General features: G+C 41.3%; 1 protein-coding gene across 1 annotated transcript in view; it reads left to right on the top strand.

Annotated features, from left to right (window-relative positions):
* LOC129323449 (uncharacterized) overlaps nt 1-25,781 on the top strand; it is a 100,017-nt gene extending 74,236 nt beyond the window's left edge. Inside the window, 1 exon segment of the mRNA XM_054969984.1 lies at nt 24,669-25,781. Within this exon segment, the coding sequence (XP_054825959.1) occupies nt 24,669-25,781 (1,113 nt within the window).
* The last annotated feature ends 977 nt before the right edge of the window (nt 25,782-26,758 follow it).

Consider the following 26,758-nt stretch of genomic DNA (forward strand, 5'->3'; position numbering starts at 1 on the left):
TCTGGAGATCCGGGGGCGGGGCCACCAGCCATGTGACCATTTTCAAGAGGTTCCGGAACTCCGTTCCACCGTGTTCCAGCTGAAAAAAAGCCCTGCCCATGTATGCCTGGGAATGAAATTCTCAGCAGAGAACTCAAGGGACACTTCTGATCCAAAGTCCTCGTAGTTGCCATGTGTTTGCTATATGGACATTGTAAAGTATGTATTAGCCTTCAGGGAAGAATAAGCAGTTCAAGAAAAAGAAAGTAGCTGGTTGGGAAATGTTCTAAATTCCATAGTTGCATGCCCAATTTACTTTTAAGAACACTCCTTGCTCTCTCTTCATGACTGGGGCAGATTCATGTTTGAACATAGACTGTCAGCCATCACTTGGCTTCAAGAAAAGTGGACGGTGCACTGTAACATTATGCTGCCCCCAAACTAGCAGCTTCATGTGGAAGCCTCACAAGTAGAGATGGGCATGAACAGCAATACGAACCAAAAAAAGCCACAAACAACCCAATCTGCTGTTCGCTGTTCGTTAGGCCCCATTCTAAATGAACAAGTGGTTGTTGCAAGCCTTGTTCGTTGTCTTCATCAGCCGTTCGTCAAGCCAGACAGTCTGGCGTCTTTCAATCAATTCCCCAGGCAACGTAGGCATGGACTGTCTGAACTCTGAACTCCTTCTGGCTTTCCTTCTGGCTTGTAAGTTAACCCCTCAAAGTAGCTTCCAGCAGACACTCCAGTTTTTTCCACTGTGAAAAGAAAATGACAGGCAAGGGAGTGACCCATGGATCTCATGGAGATTCTCCCCACTCCTCTCGCAAGTGGCTGCAGCAGCCTGGCAGCTCCAGCTCTCCCGGTGCGAGAGGGACGGGGAGAATCTCCCCAACCCTCTCGCACCGGGCTGCAGCAGTCCGGTGGCGCTGGCTCTCCCGGTGCAAGAGAGATGGGGAGAACCTCCCCGCCCCTCTCGCACCGGGCAGCAGCAGCCTGGTGGTGCTGGGTTGGGCAGGGGGTGGGGGCTGGGGGTTGTGGGGTGTTTAAAGGGTCCTGTTGCCTGCAAGTGGCAGGACAGGGCCCTTTAAACTATCAGCTGGCAGGTGGCAGGGGGGAATCCCCCATGCTGCCTGCCAGCTGATAGTTTAAAGGGCCCTTTAAAGGGCCACAAACAACGAACAACGTTTGGTAACAGGTCAGGTTCGTCAATGTTCATTGTTTGTTGCTCATGGATGGCAACAAACAACGAACAGCGTGTTCATTTTTTTTTCCGTTCGTACCCATGTCTACTCACAAGTGGGAGCAAAGTACAAAACAATTCCTAGTTAGTGGTTTTTCTTTCAGGTGGTACAACTAGGAGGTACCTCTCTTTCCAACCACTCTCCACCAGTGAGAACATTCCAGTTTCATATATGCAGCAAACTGTGCATAGTCCGTGTGCCCTAAAGTTGTTATGATAATATGGAGAGATGGGGATAAGAAACTATTACTCCCTCATTCCAGTATAGCGGGATTTAGCATAACTTTTTAATTTAATGTTGATTTTGGCATATGATTTGAACATACTGAAGGAAAGATATGATATAAATTCCATCAAGAAATAATAGGATTCTGCATCAAGAATTTAACTAACCAAAACCTGGACCAAATTATGCCTCTTCTTTAATATATATATAGTATATGAACCAGATCCCTAAAAATAATGACAAGGCAGCATAATTCCATGTCAAATAGTATGACTTAAGGCGTTGTGAACCTCAGCACCTTTTGATTTTAGCAGTACTGCATAGAGATTTAAATTGTCATATCTGTAATGTAGCTGTGCTGCTTCATAAGAAAGGCCTGGGACAGGGCTCAGACATGATGAGCCAGAAGAGATGGCTAGAAGGAAGATTATCAGACTTATATTGTCAAAGGCTTTCACGGCCGGAGAAGTTGTGGATTTTCCGGGCTGTATCACCGTGGTCTTGGCATTGTATTTCCTGACGTTTTGCCAGCAGCTGTGACTGGCATCTTCAGAGGTGTAGCACCGAAAGACAGAGATCTTGCATATGGATTGGTGCATATGCAAAAGAACCTCCTCAGGATACAGTGAAGCATTAGCATTCCACACCCTGAGAAACTCTTACAGGATGATGCAACCCGAACCCACCTTCCTGAGTAGATATAAATTACTTGCTAACATCTTCTCCACAGTTTGACACTGAGAGATCTCTGTCTTTCAGTGCTACACCTCTGAAGATGCCAGTCACAGCTGCTGGCGAAACATCAGGAACTACAATGCCAAGACCACGGCGATACAGCCCGGAAAATCCAGACAACCATTACCAGACTCTTCCACTTTCTAAACATATTCCACCCAACAGGAGTCATCTTTGCATGTAACTTTTATTACTAATGGTTTGCTTCTGTTGTGATGGCATACATTGCCTGTGAGTGTGTGCAGAGGGACTAAATGACAACCAGTCCTGGCACATACAAAATTAAGGTTGTAGTTGAGTCCTACTGTAGATAGCATGGATCCTATGCAAGTCTGTAGCAACCCTACCACTTATTTTAAAAACCACAGTCTATGGCTCCATAGTAGTAGTTAACACTTTGTTCTGATGGAAGAGACCATTCCTTGCCATAACCCCCCTCCAATTGTTTAACATTTCCATGCAGTTTTAAGTATTTTTTCATGACTTTCTTTTTAGAGGCAGCAGCCAAAACTGTACTCTGTGTCAGACTATGGAATCCCAGTTATCTAGAGTTCGTCTCCCCCCCTTCTACAAGAAGCACAAAGTTTCTTGATTCCAAAAGGTTTATTGAAAGACAACGCTCAAGATACAGTTATCCATATTCCAAGGACTAGTCTTGGCTGAACAAAGGCTTTGTTGAGAATGACATACAAAGTGAAAGTAACAACACTTCAAACACCCATTCCCAGCCTCCCCCCTTAGTCCTGTCTAGAAGGCCTGGGAAGGCGAGGACATCAAGGTCGGCTGGAACGGAGTGATAAGAGTTCTTCACTCCCATTGATATATGCGGCTTGGACAACACCTGGGCCTGGAGGGAGAGAACTAAACAACTACAGATTATAACATAAGAATATGGCGTAGCTTTGGCTTGAGAACTGACTAGTAAACTGACACTCTGACACTCTGTATTCCAAATGTGGTTGCAACAACATTTTCCCCTACTGGACAATTTGGTGCCAACACTACCTCCCTCTTACCCCCCAGGTATTGATGGATAAATTAAATAGCACTGGTCCTAACACAGATGGGAATGCCACTGCTCACCTTCCTTCATTGTAGAAACTGTCCATTTATTCCCATCTTTTGTTTTTCTTTTTAAACCAGTTACCAGTCCATGACAATATACATACTCTTTCCCCATGATTATTATGGTTATTCACAAACCCATAAGACACCTTGTCAAATGCTTTTTAGAAACCAAAGTATATGGTGTGTACTGAGTCACCCCATCTACATGCTTAATACTCAGCTTGGCGAAGCAGGACTTCCCTTCACAGAAACCCTGCTGTTTCATCTTCAGCAAGGCTCATTCCTCTATATGGTTAATAATTCTATATTTCTACCAATTTACCCAGGTGTTGTTAACCAGTCTATAGTTTCCTGGACAGTCCCCTTCAACACTTCTTAAAAATTGGTGTGAGTTTGTCTAGTTTAGTTTTCTGGCACATAGTATGAGTTTATGACAAATCACATGTTTTTGTTAGATCTATCATTTTGAGTTATGTTTGTATCTGGCCATGTGTTTATTTTTAATTTTTCAGTTAGCCCTATAACTTCTGCTTTGGATACTTCTATTTGACTTAATCCTTCACACTTCCTCTGTGGAAAATTTGGTACAAGGAACAAGTATCTCTCCAGTATCTTCCATGGTGAAGACAGGTGCAAAGCATCCCCCTGAGTTCCTTGGACAAAGTATGGGATAAAAATATAATAAAGAAGAGTCCCTCATGGTAAGTATAGGTGAGAGGGCCATACCTTTGAACTGAGGCTGCAACATCAAGACCACAAGCAAAAGAAAGGCCAACAGTACTTCTCCCTTTTCTTTCCAATGTACATGAAGACATCATGTTTAGTTAATATTTTTCAGATCTACTACAGGATCACTTGCACAGACAAGTAGCCTTTCCCTATACTTCATATCTACTGAAGGATTTTCAGTAATGTAGCTAGAGGTGTGCATTCTAGAATTCCTGAGCTGAAAATAGTCACACATATTGATGTTTTGGGCAATTGCTATAATTTTCTGCAATGGTTACACATATCTGGGATTCTTAGGCATTAGAAACCCCCACCCCACCTCCCTCCAAAATCCAGACTATGCAGTTCTTATATTCAGGGGCTTAGCATCATCAACAGGTGGTGTCTTGGTTTTTGTTGATTCTCTGAATTCCCTAGGAAGTTGCCCAGGGAAGCTAGTTCCCAGCAACTTCAACAAAAGCCACTAGGGGAACGGTCTGCAAAAGTGAGGAAAAGAAGAAAGCAAAGCCACACAGACCATTGTGCTGCAAAATTTGAATCCTTTTATAAACTTCAAACACTTGGTATCTTATTTACAGGCATGAATCATCAAAACCGCAGTTGTAAGCATGCTGGAGATGATTTTACCATCGAGGAGCGCCCAAGTGCAACCCGGGAACTACTCCCGGCGGGAGAATGACATTCAAAAACTTCATCTGCTTTCATTCCATAAGACAGAAGGAATTGGGTGCTCCTCAGCGGTAAAATCATCTCCAGCATGCTTACAACTGCGGCTTTGATGATTCATGCCTGTAAATAAGATACCAAGCATTTGAAGTTTATAAAAGGATTCAAATTTTGCAGCACTACGGTCTGTGTGGCTTTGCTTTCTTCTTTCCCCCAGCAACTTCAAGCCAAGTGCAGGGCCTGGCAGAGCTGAGGATCTTGCTCCCCCCTGCTTTGCTCCCTCCTTTGTGAGAGTGGGTCCTTTTTCCTGCAAGTGGGTTGATGGGGGTATCTTGTTCAGGGGCTTGTAAAATTGGACCATTGGGTCCAAGTCTCTTGAAACTTGAGGTTCTCTAGTGGAGAGGCAGCTGCCCTGCAATTTTGTGGTCATTTGGTTGAAAAACAACCATTCCAGCCCCCACCCCCACAAGTCTCCAATAGGGAATAATAGCAGAGCTGAGGTTCTGGCTCACTCCTTCTCCTTCCCATCCTCCTTTGTTGGGGTGGGGCCCTTTTTCTGGCACCACCTTTTCCTTCCCAGTTCATGGCTATGCACAGGGACCTGACTGGTTCATCACATGCACTAACACACGTGTGCTTTGTTTGTTTGTTTGTTTGTTGGTTGGTTGGTTGGTTGGTTGGTTGGTTGGTTGGTTGGTTGGTTGGTTGGTTGGTTGGTTGGTTGGTTGGTTGGTTGGTTGGTTGGTTGGTTGATTAAAATGTGGACTAATATCAAAGATTGCAGGGACAGGTTAGCATGAGAAAGTTTTCTGCTAAGGAAGCCTTCCTCACTTTGTGAAGAGAAACAAACAACAGACTACAAAAAGGAATTGTGGCAAGCACAGAGTTTTCAGAGGAAAGGTTTTTTAAAAAGTTGTTATTACTAGTCACTGTAAGAATTGAAAAATGAGATGGATGTAGACAGCGTTTTTTTTTTAATGCTGGTAGCCGTCTGGAGCTCTCCTGCTAGGCCACCAGTTGAGTGCCATCCCCCACCCTCCCGTCAGCAACCCATAAAGAGGAGTGTGCCTGCACTGAGAGGCATCTACTATGTGTGTCTGTAAAACTGAACCTCATTGCTTAATCTGTTTGAAACTTATGGAGTCTTTAGATTAGAGAGAGGATTATGTTCTGAGCAAATTTGGTTCCAGTATCATTATAAACACCTTCCCTACACTGTCAACTACATTTCCCATTGAAAATAAAGCTTGCAAAACTCCAGAGGTTAAAAAAAACCCCACACATATTTGAAATCCAAACTAGTAATGCCCTACCCCCAAATCAGCAATCATGGCAAAAATTTCCCACCTGAATCCTAGATCTAAAATCATAATGAAATTTTTCTCAGAGCACATTCTAAAATGTTGCAATACCGTCAGTTAAAAGACTGATAAGCAAAGAGACTTTTGTGGAACTAGGGAGTGAACTGTGAAATGTACACGAACCTGGCACTATTTAATTTATTTGTATCTGCTACATAAGGTTTCTAACAAAATATGTAGCTTAATGGTTGGAATTTGAATGCTACAAAATAACATATGCTGGGAAGTGAGTCAATGTGTTGAGCTATCTGTGTCCCAATTAGCAAAAGGAAAATTGCAAGGAAACAGTATTCAGTTCTGCATAACTCTTGAGTTCAACTGTGTTCATACCTGTTAATTATTCACCATTTGCACATCAGCCTTTGTTCATGCAAATGTCTAAGGAATACGACCAAGTAGTCAGATTGACTTGAGGAGCAGGAGTGTTCATGCATGAATTGAAACACTTTGTAAACATTAAAGGCTCTTTTGTATTCAGAAGTGAATTTCCATCAGAAAGTTACAGTCATCCCAAAAGCAGAAGTAACATCACATAATGGTTAATTCCTTAACTAGATTGTTAACAGTACAAAGCAAGCGACACCCTACTAAATCCATTGAAGTCAATTGGTTTAGAAGGCTGTTATTCTGATTTGGAATGCACTCCAATTGGTTATCTCCTATAATGAATAGTGAGTAATTAAAGGGACACTTGAAAGCTGAAGATTGAACTGATGAGTGTTATAATTTCTGTAATGAACATTTGCCCATAGTAGCATATCAGAGGAAGAATATAACAGTTGGCATTATTGAACTCCTTTCTTTCATTTCAATAGGCATGTCAAAAGGGGAAAGTCTTTACTAGTCTTTTGACTACTGACTGATATGTTTACAACCATATATCCTAACAATTAAAAAAGGGAGTGAAAATCATATTCATTATCCATTTGTCAGATGCACATCATGGATACTCTTCAGAGAGGTTGATGCTGTATGCACTCTCCACCTTCAAGTCACATCAAATATGATTTTTCCTCAGCAGCATCTGGCTAATGCTCTGAATCTGTGCATTCACTGAGCAACTATTGCTACTAGAGTAATTAAATGGGCCAGTGACTAGCCATGCATGGCAAATGCACAAATTAAACCACCTTGCTTGATAATGAGGGCAGGGTCACTAACCTATGATGAAAACAGATTTAGTAGCCACAATAATCTTGAACGTATCCAAGAGTGAACCTTACTATAATGTGTGCCTCCCTCCCATCCAACTATCTCTTTGTTTCTGTCCGCTGATTGGAATTTGAAATGACAACTCTACACATTCAATTTCCACACTTTTAGTGAGACAGATGTGATTTTAAGTTGACTGCCTTCCTTCCTGTTTAGAAGTTTGATCTGATTTTGCTTTCATTCATCCATTTCATCTTTATTGAGGAAGATTGTTCAATAATGGTGGGATTCTATGAGGCATGAATTAAAAAACTTCATAAAGCAGAGCTCTCCAACTTTGTCTTCCCCTGTACCCTCTGAAAGCACCTCCTGAAGGTTGGGGAACTTTTAGGGACAAGGTTGAATACAGTATAGGGGTCTGTAACTTGAAGGGAAATAGGCCAAAATTGCTCCCTTGCCTCCTGCAAGACCTCTCCTGGACATGGAGAAACATCAAGAGGGGATGTGTGCGAGAAATTGTTGCCAATCTCCTTTCTTGCTGCAGTTCTTCATTCTGCATCTCACTTCGTTTCCAAGGATCCTCTCACTTTCAAAGTCAATTTCTCAGGAAATGCAGGAGGCTGCATGAGGCTACAGAAAGGCGGGATCATTTCCGTAACCATTAAAAAGGTAAATGGCATATTTTCATAGTTTTTTTACAGTAAAGGATTTAGACACCGTTTCCACATTTTAGTGTTTTGCATCAAAGTTTTATGTAAATTTAATTTTTACAAACGTTCTCAAGGTGCCTGGCACACTTGGTTTATAGATATGTATACATGGATGTTAAATATGTCTATGAATACTAATCTATATGGAAATGCAATAAACACATCTCCCAAATAGAGTCAACTTGCCTTTAGTACAATTTTCAGGAATAGACAATTGGCTGTCAGATGTCTGAAGAGAGAAGAAAACAGACCTTTAAATCTTAAGGGAAAGGTTCTTCCATGAATCACTGGCCACTAAATAAGATTTTGCCTATGTAGCTGTTTATCCTTACATACAGTAGACAGTAGAAGTTTCTGCCAGACTGAGTTTGAGCACCATTTTGCAATCAATGTCATACCAAGCTCAGCCTGTAAGTTCAGAGGATTCTACTGTACCTAGTATAACAGTGGGTACATCCCATCATGCCCCATGCAGAATGAGGTGTTTTCCGCAAGCACGCTTACACTTTTGGCACAGCCCCACTCCTCACAGACATGAGAGCCAATTTGGTGTAGTGATTAAGAGTGGCAGGAATCTAATCTGGAGAACCAGGTTTGATTCCCCGCTCCTCTACTTGAAGCCAGCTGCGTGACCTTGGGTCAGTCACAGCTTCTAGCTCTCTCAGCCCCACCCACCTCACAGGGTGATTGATGTGGGGATAATAATGACATACTTTGTAAACTGCTCTGAGTGTATGTTAAGTTATTCTGAAGGGTGGTGTAATGATTCCAAGTAAATGTGTGCATGTATCTTTAAATGCTTGATGAGATAGGTGAAGAGTGGGGGGTGAAGGAGATGGATGAGTGAGTGATATGATTGGTTGATGACTGAGAGGGTGGGCGGAGTGAATGCTGTTTGAGACTTAGGGCCAAGCTACACATGACGAAAGACACTTGCCTGGCAAGTGGATTGAGTGGAGGGCAAGTGAACACGGAGAAATACACTTGCCGTTCAAGTGTCATTTGTCACTTGTAGCTTGGCCCTGAGAGTAGAGAGAAAAAGGGGCAGTCAGAGGAAAGCAGGCTAGCTGTGTGCTGCCTGAATATGTTGAAGTGTTTATGAGAGAAATATAACCTGTGTGGAACCTGAACTGAGTATGTTTGTGAAAGGACACTCAGTGAGGGAAAGGGAGGCCAGCTGTGTGAATGAAAATGAAGTAACTTTAAGAACCAAGAACTACTTTTATGAAACCAATACACTTCTTGAAAAATAAACATTTATTTTGTTTTGTTATATCCCAGTGTAGCTGTCATTGCTATATCCCATTCATATCCTCAGGGCCACATAGAACCACGAAGGAGTCTGACGTTTAAACACGTTACCAAAGGGGAAATTTGAATAAAATATTTTGGAATAATATATTCCTGGTGGTAGCAAACTACCCAGAGGGTGTAAGGGGAAGATTATAAGAAAAATCTACCCCAAAGAAAGTACAGGTCATAACAAGTGGTGGCAGGGGTGGGATATAACAAAACAAAATCATTACAGGTGGTATATAAATCGAATGTTGTTGTTATAAATACACAGATCAAGCACTATTAAAGTTTGATTGCTGTGCATAGCTTGGATAAGGTCCAAAGTAGAGATGGGCATGATCGGCATTACGATAGAAAAATACCCACAATAATGGCGTTCGCGCGATCGGGATCCGGCGGATCGGTGCCATCCACGGCGACCGATCCAGCATTCGGGGGGGGGGGCCTTCATCGGGGCTTGATCGGGGCAATCGGTATCTGATCGGAGATCCAGTCACTCTGGCGCCAGTAATCTACTCCCCTGGCAATGGAGCCAGGGGAATGCCTGAGCTGAGTTTGCCCTCCTTCTGTCACCCTGGAAACCCGAATGGAAGCCCAGCTTGCCTTGATCAGCAGGGCTTCCTTCCAACCACGGAGCAGCAACGTACTCACCAGTTGGGAGAAGACAGCCAGGGGAGGGAGGGGGAAGGGGGTGTTCTGTAGCCATGGGCACTCCAAACGTTTTTTGCTTTTTAAAAAAACAGGGCTTTGTAGGAGGAATGGCTGTTTTTCTGTCTGTCACTCTCTGTTTTTAACCTGCTTTTAAAACATTGTATTTTGTGGGAAAACCTCATTCACTGCTCTGTGTGTGTGTTTAAAATATGCTTTTGGAAGACTGGCTGCTTGCTTTTAAAATTGGGTGGGGAGGAATGGAGGAGTCTGTCCCTGCTTTTTTAAAAAAGCTGGCTGAAACATGTTGACGAGGTGTCTCTCTCTCTCTATTTGGAGAGGCAGGGATGGGTTAAAAACTCCCCCCCTCTGTTCTAAGTGTGTGTGTGTGTGTGTGTGTGTGTGTGTGTGTGTGTGTGTGTGTGTGTGTGAACATCCCCTCCCTGAGGGGAGGCAGCTCGTCGCCGGATTAAAAACTCACCCCCCCTCTGCTCTAAGTGTGTGTGAATGTCCCCTCCCTGAGGGGAGGCGGCTCATCGCCGGGTTAAAAACTTTTTTTTTTGGATCGTGCCCACCTCTAGTCCAAAGTAAACTCATATTAAGGAAGTGAATCTCACCTTAGTTACCAGTTTTACCATCAAATGTTCCATCCATCAAACACCTGATTGTATGTATATGATTTCTTATTCTTTATTATATGGTCTGTGTACAAGTGAATATTCCCCTGCTTTGCTATGTATAGTGTATCTGTTAGTTTGTACCTTTGTAGCCATCCCATTGTTTGTCTATTTGTTAGTAATAAAACCCTTGAGTGTTTGTTTTGCTAATCCCCAAAATATCTAATGGAATAAGTTCCTTATTACAGCACTGGTTATCTTAACCCACAGGATCCTAGTATGTATAGGAAAAGATCCCAATATAAGTTAATCCTATTTGTATCAGTCTGCTCTCTGGACATACTCAGGGGGATACTTCTGGAGCTAGAGAATGGACACATGCAGCCATTTGGGAAACAGTACAGAAAGTCAAAAGTACAGAAAGCTTCCAATGTGATTGAACATCACCTTGCAGATGATTATGGATTAGGCATCCTCCCATCAATCTCAGGGAAGGCTGGACATACACAGTGGATACCAGAACACTGTAAATGTTTTTACCACATCCTTAGTGGTATAAGGCATAAAATGAATAATGTGCTCAAGCCTGACAAAAAACATGAGCAAGTAGACTTCTCATAGATACAGAGACTTCAGTAAATGCTATGGTTTAACATGTCTGTACATTCGTTAATGTCCCATTTCATAAGAAAAAAAATGAAGATTTATGTATTTGGGCTTGCTATCTATTACCAATTTCAGGAACAACTGAAGCACCAAGACAGCAGATGTTCTCAACTCTGCATGGAAGTTCTTCCATATGATCTGCAGCATTCTGATGGACTGATTACATCAGATCCTTTATACTTGTACAAAGATGTTCTGTAACACAGGTAAGCACAAGGGCTTGGACCCACACTAGCATTTCTCTGGACACAAGTCCTTGTGAATGCAAAAAGCATCCCTACAACATGTCTTACCAATTGTAAGTGCCTGTAAACAGCCTGGAAATACCACATTGTGAATGGATTTGCATCTATCCAACCAAGACAGAGATGCTTAAAATTTGATGTGAAAGCAATTGCCAGGCAAATTTTGTTGAAGTCCTCAGTTACAAGTGAGTCAATCTCCTGATTAGATCACCCTAATGATTTATGTCTGGCTCAAGCACTGTGCAAAGCAGCTTTGGTATTTCTGCTATTGCTGAAATGTTGAGATCTGATACAGCTTTATCTTACCTTAACCCTTCTCTTAACAGTAACACAATGATGGAATCATTCAGTTCTCAGAAGAATACTAAACACATAGTAGATGCCAACCTATTTAGGGCTCTGTTTGCACAAACGGATCAAGTCTAGCAATGTTTTGAGAAAATGTAATACAGCCATTTGTGTTTAAGTTGACACACAGTTTTTCTAACAGATTTTTGGGTCCTGGATCCATTCTTTGGTGTTTGCCAAGCTGTATCTACAACACATAGAATTGAATCCAAGGAATCATAACACAAATTTTCCCCATCCTATTTTGCACTATGGGCACAAGTAAAGTATTTTAAAGTCTCCATTCCATGGATTCGTGGGAGCTTTAGGTATTGCAGTTGTGGTTATTTTCACTCTGCTGCCTCATATGCATGTATGCATGCATATGTATGTATGCATGCATGTATAATGTGAAAGGCCAAAGCAACATTTGTAATTAAAAAGGTCTTTGGTGCATAGAATTTTAAAAAGAAAAAGTCAAACATGTCTCTAGACAGTATTTGTATTTGGCACATCATAACTAGAGATGGGCACGAACAGAAAAAAAAACCCAAACATGATGTTCATTGTTCGTTGCCATCCACAAACAGGGACTCATGAACAACCACGAACATGGCCCTGTTCACGAACATGTTCATGGTTGGCTGTTCGTGGGGTCCAGCAGGCTCTCCTCCAGCCATCATCCAAGTCAAGATCCCTACCGCACCACTCCCAGGAATCTTACCTGAGCAGGCAGCAGGAAAGGTACCAATAATAAATAATAGCTTGGCCCAGAGCCTGGCAGCAGCCCTGGAACTTGAAGGGGTAGATCCATATCCCACCACACACAAAGAAAATTCAAGCTCCAATGCACTCTCTCTATCAAAATGCCAGCAGAAACTCTCACCCTCTCCACTTCCTGCAAACCAAGCCAGAGCTGGGAGCCCCCCTCCCCCCTGCTCTTTGCTCCCTTGTTGTAACAAATTTGGAGCTCCACACTTGAAAGGAAGACCTGCCATATGACTAAACAACAACAAAAGGAGTTGATGGACAAGGTGGAATGTGAAGTAGTGAACAAGGTTAAGTATTTGGGAGTGGAAGTGACAGTGAAGAATATTGACATATATAAGAATAACTATGACAAGTTATGGCAACAAATAGATAAAGATATGATTAGATGGAATAAAATGAACTTGTCATGGTTAGGTCGTATTGCAGTTATTAAGATGAATGTTCTTCCAAGATTGATGTTTCTACTACAGACAATACCTATTGTTAAAGACAGTAAACAATTTGAGAAGTGGCAGAGAATGATGTTAAACTTTGTTTGGGCTGGAAAGAAACCCAGAGTTAAAATGAAAGTACTTTATGATGCGAAAGAAAGAGGAGGACTACAATTACCAAATTTTAAATTATACCATGAAGCGATATGTCTGGACTGGATAAAGGAATGGATGACATTGAAGAATTTGAAGTTGTTAGCACTGGAAGGATATAATAAACTATTTGGATGGCATGCATATCTATGGTATGATAAAGTAAAAGCAGACTCTATGTTTTTACATCATTATGTAAGAAGAAGCTTGTTTTCTGTATGGACTAAATACAAGAAATATATAGAAGAGACTATACCAATGTGGATTATCCCTGCGGAAGTAGTAAACCCAAGAACAGAATATGCAGGGGAAGACTGGTTGACATATAAAGAAATTCTTGAGATACAACAGAATAACTATATGCTTAAAGGTAATGAAGAATTGCCATTCCAACATGGATGGTTTCAATACATGCAGATAAAAGACCTATACGAGAAAGACAAAAGGAAAAATGGTTTTAGATTACAAAACTCTGAGATTGAGAATTGTTTGCTTCAGGGGGGGGAAGAAAATAATTTCTAAGATATATAAGATATTATTGAAATGGTTTACAGAGGAGGAAGTGGTTAAAGTTCAGATGGTCAAATGGGCAATAAACGGTAATAAGGAAATTTCAATGGAAGCTTGGGAAAAGGTATGGAAAAATGTAATTAAGATTTCAGCATGTACCGCTGTGCGTGAAAATGTATATAAAATGCTGTATAGATGGTATTTAACACTGAAGAAGTTGGCCAATGGTAATAGCCAGATGTCTGATAAATGTTGGAAATGTAAACAGCATGAAGGTTCATTCTATCATATGTGGTGGACTTGTGATAAGTCTAAGCAGTTCTGGGGGGATATAGGTAAAGTTATGTCAGATATTTTACAAAGGAATATAAATAAAACCCCGGAATTACTGTTATTATGTATGAACCTAGAATATTTTGATAAAATGGATAGAGTTAAGGTGTTTTATATGATTACGGCGGCCAGAATGTGTTATGCACAGATGTGGAAGATTCAAGAGATACCATCTATGGAAGATTGGATTCTGAAAGTTTTGAACATGGCAGAAATGGACAAATTAACAAGGAAATTGAAAGAACAAGAAGAATTGGACTATACATTAAGCTGGGAAAAATTTAAGAAATATGTGGAGAAAAAGTGGGACATGAAGGGGAAACTGTGGTCTTTGGAGAAGTAGGGGAGATAGAAACTTACTTAAGGTTAAAAAGGGGTATATTTTACTGTATTTTATTGGATTAGTATAGTATATTTACAGGGGAGTATAATTATGAATAATAAGGTTATAGGGAGTATAGGTGAAATATAGATAACATAGTTAAGTGGTAAGTAAGGAATAGTATGTTACATATATATATATATATATATATATATATATATATATATATATATATATATATATATATATGTAGTTTTTTTTTCTTTTAGTTAGTATATGTACCTATTATTACTTATATAATTTTTATATTTTTAATTAAGATAAGCAATATAGTTAGTGTAGATTGTTAAGATAATTAAAGAGATTTGATAGGTATAATATAGATATATATTATTATATTATTATTATAGACTTTAAGAATTTATATGATATACTTTTTAGATTAAGTTGGGTATGGAAAACTGCTGGGATTCACCAGAAAATGGGGGGGGGGAGGATGGGAAAAATGTAATGGGGTGAATAATGATTTCTATGTGTATGTTTGTAAACCCATCCAATAATTTTTTTTTTTTTAAAAAAGGCCAGAGCTGGGAGCCCCCCTCCCCCCTGCTCTTTGCTCCCTTGTTGTAACAAATTTGGAGCTCCACACTTGAAAGGAAGACCTGCCTATCAAGCTAAATTGGGCTTAGATTGGGGTTTCCAGGGCAACAGCAGGAGTTCAGACAGAGTTCAGACAATCCCTCCCTAAGTTGCCAAGAGAATTGATTGCAGGTGCCAGACTGTCTGGCTTGATGAACAGCAACGAACGAGGCTTGCAATGACCACCTGTTCATTTAGAATGGGGCCTCATGAACAGCCTGTTCGCAAACAGCAGATTGGGATGTTTGTGGCTTTTTTTTGTTCATATTGCTGTTCGTGCCCATCTCTAATCATAACTGTTGCATCTTTCTTAGTTATCCAGGTCAGAGACACCAAGTTATTTGAGAACATGGTGTGGCTGGAATACTTTGCAGAATGTTTTCTTCATCTGCCCAGCCAGGCAGGAGGAGGTAGCACTACTGGTAAAAGCATGACATATAGGAATGGCTAATGTATTTTGCTGAAATGGAAGCTGCACTGCAATTGTGAGAATTAGGAGACACTTTCTGTTCTCAGCAATGCCACCTCTGAACCACACTTTTGAACACAACATCTTTTTGAAATGAGCCAAAGTAGTACTAAGTCATCAGTATCATGTGTAGGTACCACAATGATCACTGCTTGTATATAATCCTTGCATTATTCTTGTCTTCATGTCAGGCTTCTGATTTCTCAAAGTTACTTCTGTGCTTGATGATTCAACTATCTCTTCATTATTGTTGTGGTTATTGTTATTTATAGTCTGTGCCTTTCTCACTGAGATACAAGGCAGATCAAATAGTGTAAATGAACATAGTCAATGACTGGAACATTCAATAAATAGGGTATAAAATAGTGTATAGATTGCAGAAATTTGAAAACAAGCAGAAATCTGACACAGAGCTGATACAATGCAGTTGCAAAAAATGCTTTCCACAAACTCAGTATAGCCTTGAAAATGGCCCCCTACTTTGAAATGGCTGATCTGACCACCTGAGTCCATGCCATGGTAACACTGAGACTTGACTACTACAATGCACTCTGCATAAGTCTCCCCTGTAAGTTAACTTGGAGACTGCAATTGGTGCAGAATGCCACAGTTCTGCTATTATCAGAAGCTAGGAGGAGCATGAATATTACTTCCATTCTATAGTCACTCCATTGGCTACTTATCAGTTACCAGGCTCAATTCAAGTTATTGTCTATCACAAACAAAGCTCTTCAAGGCCTTGGTCTAGCATATCTACAGAACTGCCTCTATCCCTGTGTTCCGCCATGGCAGCTTCACTTATCTGAACAGGGCCTTCTGCAGGTGCCAGTTTGTACAAGGGCAAAATTAACAGCTGCCCATAATGTGCATTCTCTGTTCTGTCACTCGCTTTATGGAATGTCCTACCTTAAAGGCTAGGAAAGTTCCCACTCTCCTTTCTGCAGATGATGCAAACTGAATTATTCAAGAGGGCTTTTTACTCAGATAGGAGAGCTGTAGTATAAGGAAGCAGTTTCAAAGAATTGCATCAGTAAAGGAATAGGGAGTGACTATAGACTTTATTACTATCACTATTACTATCGCTATAAGCACGATAGACTGTAGATTTTGCTGTAAGTATGATCCCATTGGGTAGAGCCTACTGGTTGTTTAATACGTTAAAATTATTATGCTCTATGTCAGCATTTCTTCAGTCTGTAATGGATTTCTGCTGGTTTTAAATCTTTGCAAATTTGCATGCATATCCTATTAAATGTGCATTGAAATATCTTTGAATTGCCTGTACTGACCCACCCTGTGTAATCTAGTCTTAGAAAGGAAGACTATAAATAACATAAATGAATAAATAAATAACAAAACATAAGCAATTTTCATGACATATTAAACAATGTTGAAAGAAACTGCTAAGTAGGAATATACTTAAAGCAACAGTATGCAGTAGTATAGTCTACAGTCCCTATCCTTTTATCAAAGTATCTCTCTGAACTATTTTCTTACAGCACAGCCTTATTACCTGTATAAAAAAGCCCTTCTGAATAGGTCAGATTTACATTTTGTGGAAAGCCAGTAGAGTGGTCACTTTTATTAATGAAAACATCAACAGGAACATTTTGGTACTTGGAGCAATGTTGCTATATCTGCTTGTTTCTGAATATGTCAGAAAATTATCCCACTTTGATGGCACAGAAGTATTCCTGATTTCTCTCAACTCCCTGACTGTTCCACAACCCAACAATTTGTTTCCAGGTTCCATTTTTTTAAATTGTACTCAGGATGGAGGCACTCTCAGATATCTTCTTAGCCCTATTCCCTTTGGGTCCCCTGATACCAATAGTCCTCTGTCCCTTTACCTATCCGTACGTCTGTTACACCATGCACCCCAGCATATGGGGATCTTACTTTGCAGCTTAAGCATAAGAGATCTGAGGCAAAGAAGGTTTAAATAGCAGTAATGTGGATTCAAAAGGTGAGAATATAGGAAAAAATGAGTTCTAGTACACACTAATGCAAAATACTTTAAAAATGACATCGAATTTGGATTATACATAGACAAAACAGTCTAAGCGATATCAGATTTGTTCTATTCAATAGCAAGAATTAACTCGTTCTGTCAGTTGGACTTAACTGATTCATAGAACCAGGAAGAGCAAACTTCAGGGCAATGAGATGCCAGAGATTTTTCTGAGGTTGGTAAGTCTGGTATTGTTCATGGCAGCACCTTTGTAGTATGTGTTAAATATAGGATTGTCATGTCTGTGGCCCATCTATGCCACTACTTAATGCTGACCTGTTGTTTCTGAACCAATATTTCATGCTATAACTTGATGTCATATTGCCAATGCCATAACTGTTTCCTTTCACAGGCTTATTGAAGCTGCAGGTGCCTTACCTAATGGACTGTAGAAACTTTCAATGTTTCTGACCTTGTATACTGCTCACTCCCATGAATTGCTATGTCTCAGCGTTGATCTCTTGCTTTCTCAGTGTCTTGACTTGATAGTACAAATATGTGAGACGTTCTCAGGATGAGTTCGCACCAAAATTCCTGTTTTATTGTTGGGAGGGGGAAGGAACAAACGTGTGTATTAAGAGGAAGGATTTTCCCACATGTTACCATTCCTGTCAACCTGTTTCTTACTGCTTAGTTGCTAACCTTGCTTCTGCGTAATCCTGTGGACATATCTGTGGAAATGATATGATTTCTGAATAAAACCATTTAACCAAGAGCCTGGATTTCTGCTGCAATAGTACAGGGATCTATCTGCCATAGCCTGTCATCCATAGCCTGTCATGGGTTACCAATTCCATACTGGGAAACTCCTGGAGATTTGATGATGGAGCCTGAGGAAGGTGGGGAGGGACCTCAGCATGGTATAATTCCACAGAGTTCACTTTCCAAAGCAGCCATTTTCTTCCAGGGAACTTTTTTCTGTAGTCTGGTTATCAGTTGTAATTTCTGGAGAACTCTAGTCCCCATCTGTAGGTTGGCAACTTTGATTAAATATTATATGACTTCATTTAAACAGTTGTATTAGAAAGTGGTACACTTTCAGTTCCCAATGTTCACCATGACTGCCTATCAGTCAGTGTGAAAAGTAATGCTGCCTTACCCAGTGACAAATTCTGGTAGCTCTTACAATACACTTCTGTTTGTAAGTGAGCTGCATTAATATAACCAGATTTTGTTTGTCTTGACCACTTGCCTGTGAAAAATCGTACAGAGATGGCAATCTCTCCCTTGCTTTGAAGGCTCCCTGTCAGTTACAATGCTTCTATCAAGGGCCAGGGTGAGTTACAGAGTAACTTCTTCCCCAACATAGCCCAGAGTCCTTAATGCAATCTATCACATTGAATGACATCTTGCTAGAGAGAAATAATGACTAGCTAATCATGATTCTTAGGTCACCTGGGTAGATAGACTGGCAGCTTCTTTGAACTGGCTATGTAGCTCTTTGCCTGGTCCTAGAATGGTAATAAAGGAGTCCACAGCTGAAGACTCTTATATGAAGACTACTTGCTGACAGCTGTCAGAGAGGTATGAATGTATAAGTCTCTGTTGATTAGCAGTAGTAACACTGAAATTATTATTAAATGAGAGTTATTGTTACCAAGTCATAATACCTACAAGAAAGGTCTGGGAAATGACATGATGTAATTATCTAATTCTAATATACTGAGATGTTCCAAAATGCAACAAGCTCAGGGACTCCAATTCCTGTCTCACAAATAACTCATTTTTATTCAGCTTTAACTGGTGTAACATGTCTCATTTTCCCCAAGCAGTAGCAAGCTTCACGAGGCATGCATTTTCTTGGTGAGAAAAAAGTACTAAACAGCTACCTGTACATGTACATTCTCTGTGGTGTCCTCCACCTTATGGAATGGCATACTTGAAGGGGTCGGGAAAGCTCCCATTCTCCTGGCTTTCTGCAAACTATGTACAACTGAATTATTCAAGAGGGCTTTTGACTCAGATAGGAGAGCTGTGCTGTAAGGAAGTGGTATCAAAGAGATGCATGAGTAAAGGGATGGGGACTATAGACTTTACTACAATGTACTGACTGATGCTGTAAATATGATCCTACTGGGTAGTTTCTACATTGTTTAATATGTCAGTCTTAGAATAGCGTAAACTCAGTTTCATCATTTCTTCAACTCTGTATTGTATTTCTGCTGGTTTTAAATCTTTGCCAATTTACATGTATATATCCTATTACATGTGCATTGAAATGTCACATATATTATCATGATGCATAATGTATACATTTAAGTTGGCTTTGATTCATAAAAGCTTATGCCACAATAAACGTGTTAGCCTTCAAGGTGCTATGAAGCTCTTTGTTATTATCAGTGTAGTACTGACAACAGCTCTATAAAATAGGGTAGAATTATTATCACCATATTGCAGATTGGGAGGAGAGGAGTGAGCCTGAGAAGGAATGGTTTAGCTAACAGTTCCTAAGTTCATCCAGTATGCGGTGGAAATTGTATGAGGACTTTCCAATTTTTCCAGTACTATTCTGTACAAAATTAAACAATAAGGCATGTACTATATTCATTTCAGTATAGTGGGATGTTTTCAAGATTAATCCCATGTCAGATTAAACCTGAATATTACACATGTTCATTGGTAATCACTTTATCCTCAAGGCAACGGGCTTTGCATATGAAAGATGTGATCAATGTCATGTGTACACTGGGGATTGAGCACTTTGCACTTTCTGCAGCTCTGATGTGGATGGCTGTGTACATAGCTGCAGCCAGAGATGGTGCTGGCTGGTACTGGTACTGCACTGATGGCAAGACTTCCTGCAGTGCTGGTAAAACCATATGGCTATATTAAATAACTGTACCTGGCAACCAGGGAACCTGCAAATTAGTGGCAGACCCAAGGGCCAGCTGGGTCAGGACCTTGGCCAGTGAATGGCCATATCCTCATTCAAATGCTAGTGAGACTTTGTTTCATATTTCTGCCATTCAAATCCTGATGCACTGTTTATTGGATGTCCCATTCTGTTGATTGTATTGATTTATGCTTCACCTTGAGTCTTCACCTTGAGAAAGGAGGGCAATAGATAATATAAATAAATTAACAAATGAATAAATAAATCTCCATCATAAAGCCATCCTAGTGCCAACTTCAGGCTGGGAAATACCTGGAGATTTGGAGGTGGAAGATGGGAAGATCAGAGTTTGGGAAGAGGAGGGAGCTCAGCAAGGGTGTGATTCCATCATCTCCACCTTCTGAAGCTGCCATTTTCTTCAGGGGAATTGATCTCTGTAATGTAGAGATCAGTTGGAATTCTGGGAGAACATCAGGCCCCGCTTGGCAGACAGCAAACCTAACTGGTGAGGCTTCAGTGCTTCCTTCAAAAGGACACCCTGGAAAAAGTCTAGGAGGATGAGCTCAGGTTATTTGCTTTTATTTATTTATTTATATTATTTATAGTACACCTTTCTCACTGAGACTCAAGGTGAATTACACAGTGTAAGCCAATACAATCAACACCTGGGACAGTTAATAAACAATACAGTAAGGTATGGATTTCAGATCCAGAGGAGTTAGCCATGTTAGTCTGTAGTAGCAAAATAGTAAAGAGTCCAGTAGCACCTTAAAGACTAACCAACTTTATTGTAGCATAAGCTTTTGAGAATCACAGTTCTCTTCATCAGACAGAGAACTGTGATTCTCAAAAGCTTATGCTACAATAAAGTTGGTTAGTCTTTAAGGTGCTACTGGACTCTTTACTATTTTGTATGGATTTCAGAAATTTGAAAAGAAGCAGAAATCCAAATACAGAGCTGAAATAATGCTGAAACAAAGCATAAACAATTTGACATGACATATAAATGACAGTACACAGCTATAGTATCAAAGCATCTCTCCAAATAATTTCCTTACAGTACATCCTTATTACCTGGGTAAAAAGCCCTCCTGAATAATAATAATGATTGAATTGAGCCTAGTAACTCACAGGCAGCCAATGGAGTGACTGCAGAATGAGAGTAATATGCTCGCTCCACCTAGCTCCTGATAATAATCGAGTTGTGGTGTTCTGCACCAACTGGAGTCTCCAATTTGACTTTGAGGGGAGACGTATGTAGTGTGATGTTACCATGGCATGGATCCAGGTGGCCAGGTTGATCATATCAAGGAAGTCCATCTTCTGCTCTAGAATGAGTTGGAAGAAGGTGTTTTTGCAGCTGCATTTGCTTGCTTCTGTAGCAGTAATGCTGGATCCAATATAACACCTAGGCTCTTAACCGAGTCTGTGTCTATTAACCCCATTGAAAGTGGGGAGCTCAATATCCTTCAAAATCTCTGCCTTCCCAACCAGCATCACTTTTGTCATATCTGGATACAGTTAGAATTTGTTTATTTTTAATCATTTCGCCATAGCTGTCAGGTAGCAACTCAAGACCTCTACCACATCACCAGGGGAGCTCTACTAGTAGGGAGGTCCAAGAAAGAAGAAGAGCTCAGTATAACACTTAACCTCCTTTTCTCTTTGTTCTGAGGCCAGTGAGATTGTCAGTGTAGGACCCACTGGAACCTTATGACTCAGGAGATCCCTTCCAACCCTATGATTCTATACTTATCAGTCCAAGAGCCCAACCCTGTAATCCTGGTGACTTACATCATGGTTACAGGACTTGCAATCTAGTCTCTTTTCTAGGACATACCTTATATTAACACTGGGTTGCCAACTCAGGGTTGAGAAATTCCTGGAGATTTGGGGTAGAGCCTGGGGAGGGCAGAACTGGGGAAGTTCAGCAGGGTATAATCAGAGTCGGCGCTTCAATAGAGGCGGGGCTGGTGGCTGCCTCGGGCACTTCTTTCCGAAGGAGGTGCCGTGTGCCAGCCCTGGCCCCGCCCCCAACGACCCCCTCAGTCCGATCCAGCACCAGCACAGCAGCGAGCAAAGGGCCCATAGGCTGCGCAGTGCAGAAGCAACCAGGCTGTGCCTGTTGCTTCATGCCATGCTTGCGCCCCCAGCCCTCTCCAGCCAGCACCAGCACGGTAGTTCCGTGGCCGCCAATCCCCTCCCCGGCCCTCCACATGGTGGCTGTGTACACACCGGAGCCCCGCCCCACTGCGCTCTCATTGGTGTATGGGAGGCCATGCATCCTGGTGCGCACATGGCAGAGGCTCTGGGGCACAGCCGCAGCCCCACTCCAAGCAGAAGCATGCGCGCTGGCCTCTCATGCTGAGCAGCAGCACAAAGTGCCGAGGCCGGGCAGGGAAAGGCTGCAGGTGAATTGGAGCTGCTGAGAGACACGACCTGCCCACATTTGTGGGGATCAGGTACAGCACAGTGTGCACGTATTTGGAAAGGAGGCCCTTCCCCAGGGCCCAGAGGTTGCCCGTAGCTCTGTTGGTCCAAAGGAAAATCTGGAAACAGAAGCCACATCATTTTTGTTATTGCCAAATTCAAATTTATAAAATCACAAATGAATATAGATCAAGATGAGTAGTCCTGTTAGTCTGTTTGTAGCAGTTGAAAAGAGCAAGAATCCAATAGCACCTATAAACTAACAACATTTGTGGTAGGGTAGGAGCTTTCGTGCCACAGCTCACTTCTTCAGATATAAACGAATGGGCAAGCCTAAAACAACAGCACCCAGTCTACAACAGTGATTTAAAAATCAACCCCCTAACCAGAAGCCCTGGTGAACAGAAATACTTTGGCCTGCCACCTCTAAGAAAACAACATAGGCTGGCAAGCCTCAAAGGGAACAGCATTCCATGAGCAAGTTGCCACTGCTGAAAAAGCCCTGTCCTAGTAGCCTATTCAACAGTGTGTTTTAATCTTTCAGTTAAAATAAGCTGACAATTAATTTTCTAAATATTTCTATTGTTTTCTGTTAACCCACCACAAGTTAAATGTTCCAAGGAAAAGCTGCCAGGAGGGGGAGAGGTGGGTTTCTCCCAAACGCCCTCTCCAATCAGAGAAGGACCAGCATGGTTGGTGGCCCTCCTGATAAGTGGAGGGACCTAAGTTTGGGATGTATGTAGGGACCAATCACCTCCTTCCTGGAGGAAGTGGATGGAGAAGGTGCCAGAAGAAGAGCTGCGTTTCTCCCAAACACTCCTCTCCCACCTGACAAAACACGACAGTGGGTGGATCTGCCCCACTCTGGTTCTCGTTCTGCTGGAACACCAGCTTATTATCTGTCTGTTTTGCAGCCCAGGGTTTAACTAGCAGAATGATTCTGCTCCTGATGTAATAAACAGCTTGTAAAGCATTTCTGGAAACTCCCACTCACATTCAGTGTACAGGTGGAACAATGCAAAATGTATGGGCTGTCCATCCTTCCTTCATATTTTCCCTTGCATTCCCACTGTACAAAAGGATGAATGTGCTAAAAAACAAATTTCAGCCATGCAGAATGCCACCTTAATGTCAACCTGGATAGAAGCTCTCTTGGTGATTCACAGCAAAAGAAGAATCCAGGCAAAGTACATTTCCGAGAATAGTTTTATGGAAATACACACACATTGCTGACATCCTCTTCTTTCAGTTTTAATCTCCTGACATCCCTATTTTCATCCTGTCAGGAAAAAAAAGGCATGCAATTGGAAGGTGTGTGTGTGTTTATTACAGGGTTTCCACGTTTGTGTTGGGTGTGGGCAACCTCCTCTATTTATAGTGTTTAAGTCATGGTGCGTGATAAGATACTGCTCCCCCAGTTTGCTCAAAGGATAGACAGGCGGACCTTTTTAAAACTTGGACTTTCCTAAATCTTTGGTTGCCAACAGCCAGGAGGTAGTAGCAGAGTATAAATTAGTGCTGTACCTGCCAAACATTCTGTTCCTTGTGCCATTTATGCTTCTGCAAATTCCTGCCAATGTCCAAGAGATCAAAGTGCTTGGACAGACCACTGTCAGTTCATATTCAACCTTTCTCACTTGGCCTCACCTTCCTCACAGGGTTGTTGTTGGGAGGATAAAAATATAAAATGAGGAAGAGAGAACCTTGCATGCCATTCTGAGCTCCTTGGAGGAAGAACAGGGTGGCATGGTGCTCGGAGCTAGGCCTAAGCAATCCAAATGTTTCAGACTGTCCATCAGCCTTGGGGGCTGTTGCATAGCCCTGCTCCCTTCTGGGCTTGAAGAGAGTTCGGAGGCCCTGGCCAGGCTCTGACCCATCCTTGGAGTCCCTGATCAGGGCTACTGAGAGAAGGAGAATAGAGGGACAAAATTCTGGGGGTGCCGATTGCTCTGGGGATCTATGGAGCTAAGCAGGTTATGCAATTTGTTGTCCTATGATTTTTAGTGCATGCTTCTCTGAAAAAGTAGTTTGAAATACAGTGCTTTGGAAAGTATGAGTATATAAAATACTGAGATATGTAGTGAGATATTCATTTCTCTAGGGAGCTATAGCTGATAGAAAAAAGCTATCTGGAGCTGGGTTCCTCAAACAAAGGAGAGAAAAAGAAAAGGAGCAAGCAAAGCAACAGGGTGCCTTGCGGAAATACCTTTGTAAACAGAGAGCAATTGATAAACAAGAATGTGAGTCCCCTGAAGAAACTCCAAGTACAAGTTATGCTGCAACTACAATTGATGATCCTCCAACTAGCCTTGAAAGACCCACTGAGGGAGCTGAGCCTGGATGTGATGCTCCCAGTAGGAGTCATGCTGCAACTACAACTGCTCCTCTGACTCCCCTTGAAACTCCCAATGTAGATGATGAAAAAGAGGTTTTAAAGAAAAGTGAAAGTACTGAGAGAACAGCAGAAGATGTTCCTCCTGCCAGTTACAGTGACCCTGCTGACTGGCCTGACAGCTGCAATGATAATTTGCGACAGTTTATAGTACAACAGGGACCAAAGCAGGTTGTAAAATATGTTTTCTCCAGAGACTCACAAAACAGAAGATTTTTTCCTATGCACTACAAGAGGAAGATGCCAAATGGTGAACAAGTGCTCTGTGAATGGCTGATATATTCCTCCTTGAAAGATGTGTTTTTTTTTATTTTTGCTGTAAGCTATTTGGCAAAAGAACTGGAGCAACATCATCTCTACAAGAAGCAGGTTCAAAAGAGTGGAAGAACATGGGAAGAGTTCTGTCTTCACAAGAGAAATGCCCATTTAGAAACCTACAAGACCTGGCAAGAACTTGATGTCCGCTTATCTAAAGGAAAAACAATCGATGAGATTAACCAACAGAAAATCAGGCAAGAAGAAGAGTATTGGCGACAAATCTTGGAACGCTTGATTGGTTTGGCCAGAGTTCTTGCCAAGCAAAACTTGGCATTCCGTGATAGGAGCGAGAAGTTGTATAAAGCTAACAAAGGAAATTTTTTGAAGTTTGTAGAATATTTAGCCCTTTTTGATCCTATGATGAACGAACATTTGTACAGAGTTCAAGAGGATGAAACAATGGTTTATTGCTTAGGAAAAGATACCCAAAATGAGCTTATATGGCTTCTAGCAGGTGCCATACTGGAGAAAATTTTAGCATGTATAAGGTCAACCAAATACTAGTCAGTTATTCTGGACTGCACACCTGATGTTAGTCATATAGAACAAATGACAATTATTGCACATTATGTTGGTGTAATCCCATGAATGCGATCAGCCAATTCTGAGATGAAGTCTGAGCCTGAGGTTCTCATAAAAGAACATATCCTGGGATTTGTTCCACTACAGGAGACTACGGATGCCTTTAGGACAGAAACTCTTCTTGGACAGCTTGAGCAAATGGGATTACCACTTGAGAATCTGCGTGGTCAAGGTTATGATAAGGGGAGTAACATGAAAGGTAAAGAAAATGGTGTTCAAAGGAGAGTCCTAGACTTTTTTGTTACCTGCAGTGCACACTCTTTAAACTTGGTAGTCAATGATGCTGCTAAGTCTTCTCTGGAAGCAAGAAATTTCTTTGGTGTGGTTCAGCAGATCTATAATTATTTCTCTGCATCGACTCAGCATTGGCAAATTCTAACTAGCCATGTATCAGGCATTAAGCCATTGAGTAAAACAAGATGGGAGAGTCGGATCGATGCTTTGAAACCACTGAGAATTCATCTTGGTCAAATATTTGATGCTTTAACGGAGATCCATCATGACACGTGCTTTGGATCTGCATATCCTTCTTTTCAAACTGAAGCTAAGGGCCTTGCTGATGCAATTTGTAAGTTCAAGTTTATGGTATCCCTTGTTACATGGTACAACATCCTTTTTGAAATTAATGCTACATGCAAGACACTACAATCTGTGGAAGCTGATTTGAATGCAGCTACAACACAATTGCAAGTGACCAAGGATTACCTTGTGCACTGTAGGTGTGATGAGGGCTTTCCAACAAGTTTTAAAAGATCCGACTGACATTGCAAAAGAGCTAGAAATAATACCAGAATTTCAGACAGAAGTTAGAAAAAAGAGAACGAAACGGCAGTTTGGGTATGAGGCCCTAGACGAGGCACCACAAGATCCAAAGGAGAAATTCAAAGTAGATTTCTATT

The sequence above is a fragment of the Eublepharis macularius genome, chromosome 2 (genome assembly GCF_028583425.1).
Source record: "Eublepharis macularius isolate TG4126 chromosome 2, MPM_Emac_v1.0, whole genome shotgun sequence".
NCBI classification, from domain to species: Eukaryota; Metazoa; Chordata; class Lepidosauria; order Squamata; family Eublepharidae; genus Eublepharis; species Eublepharis macularius.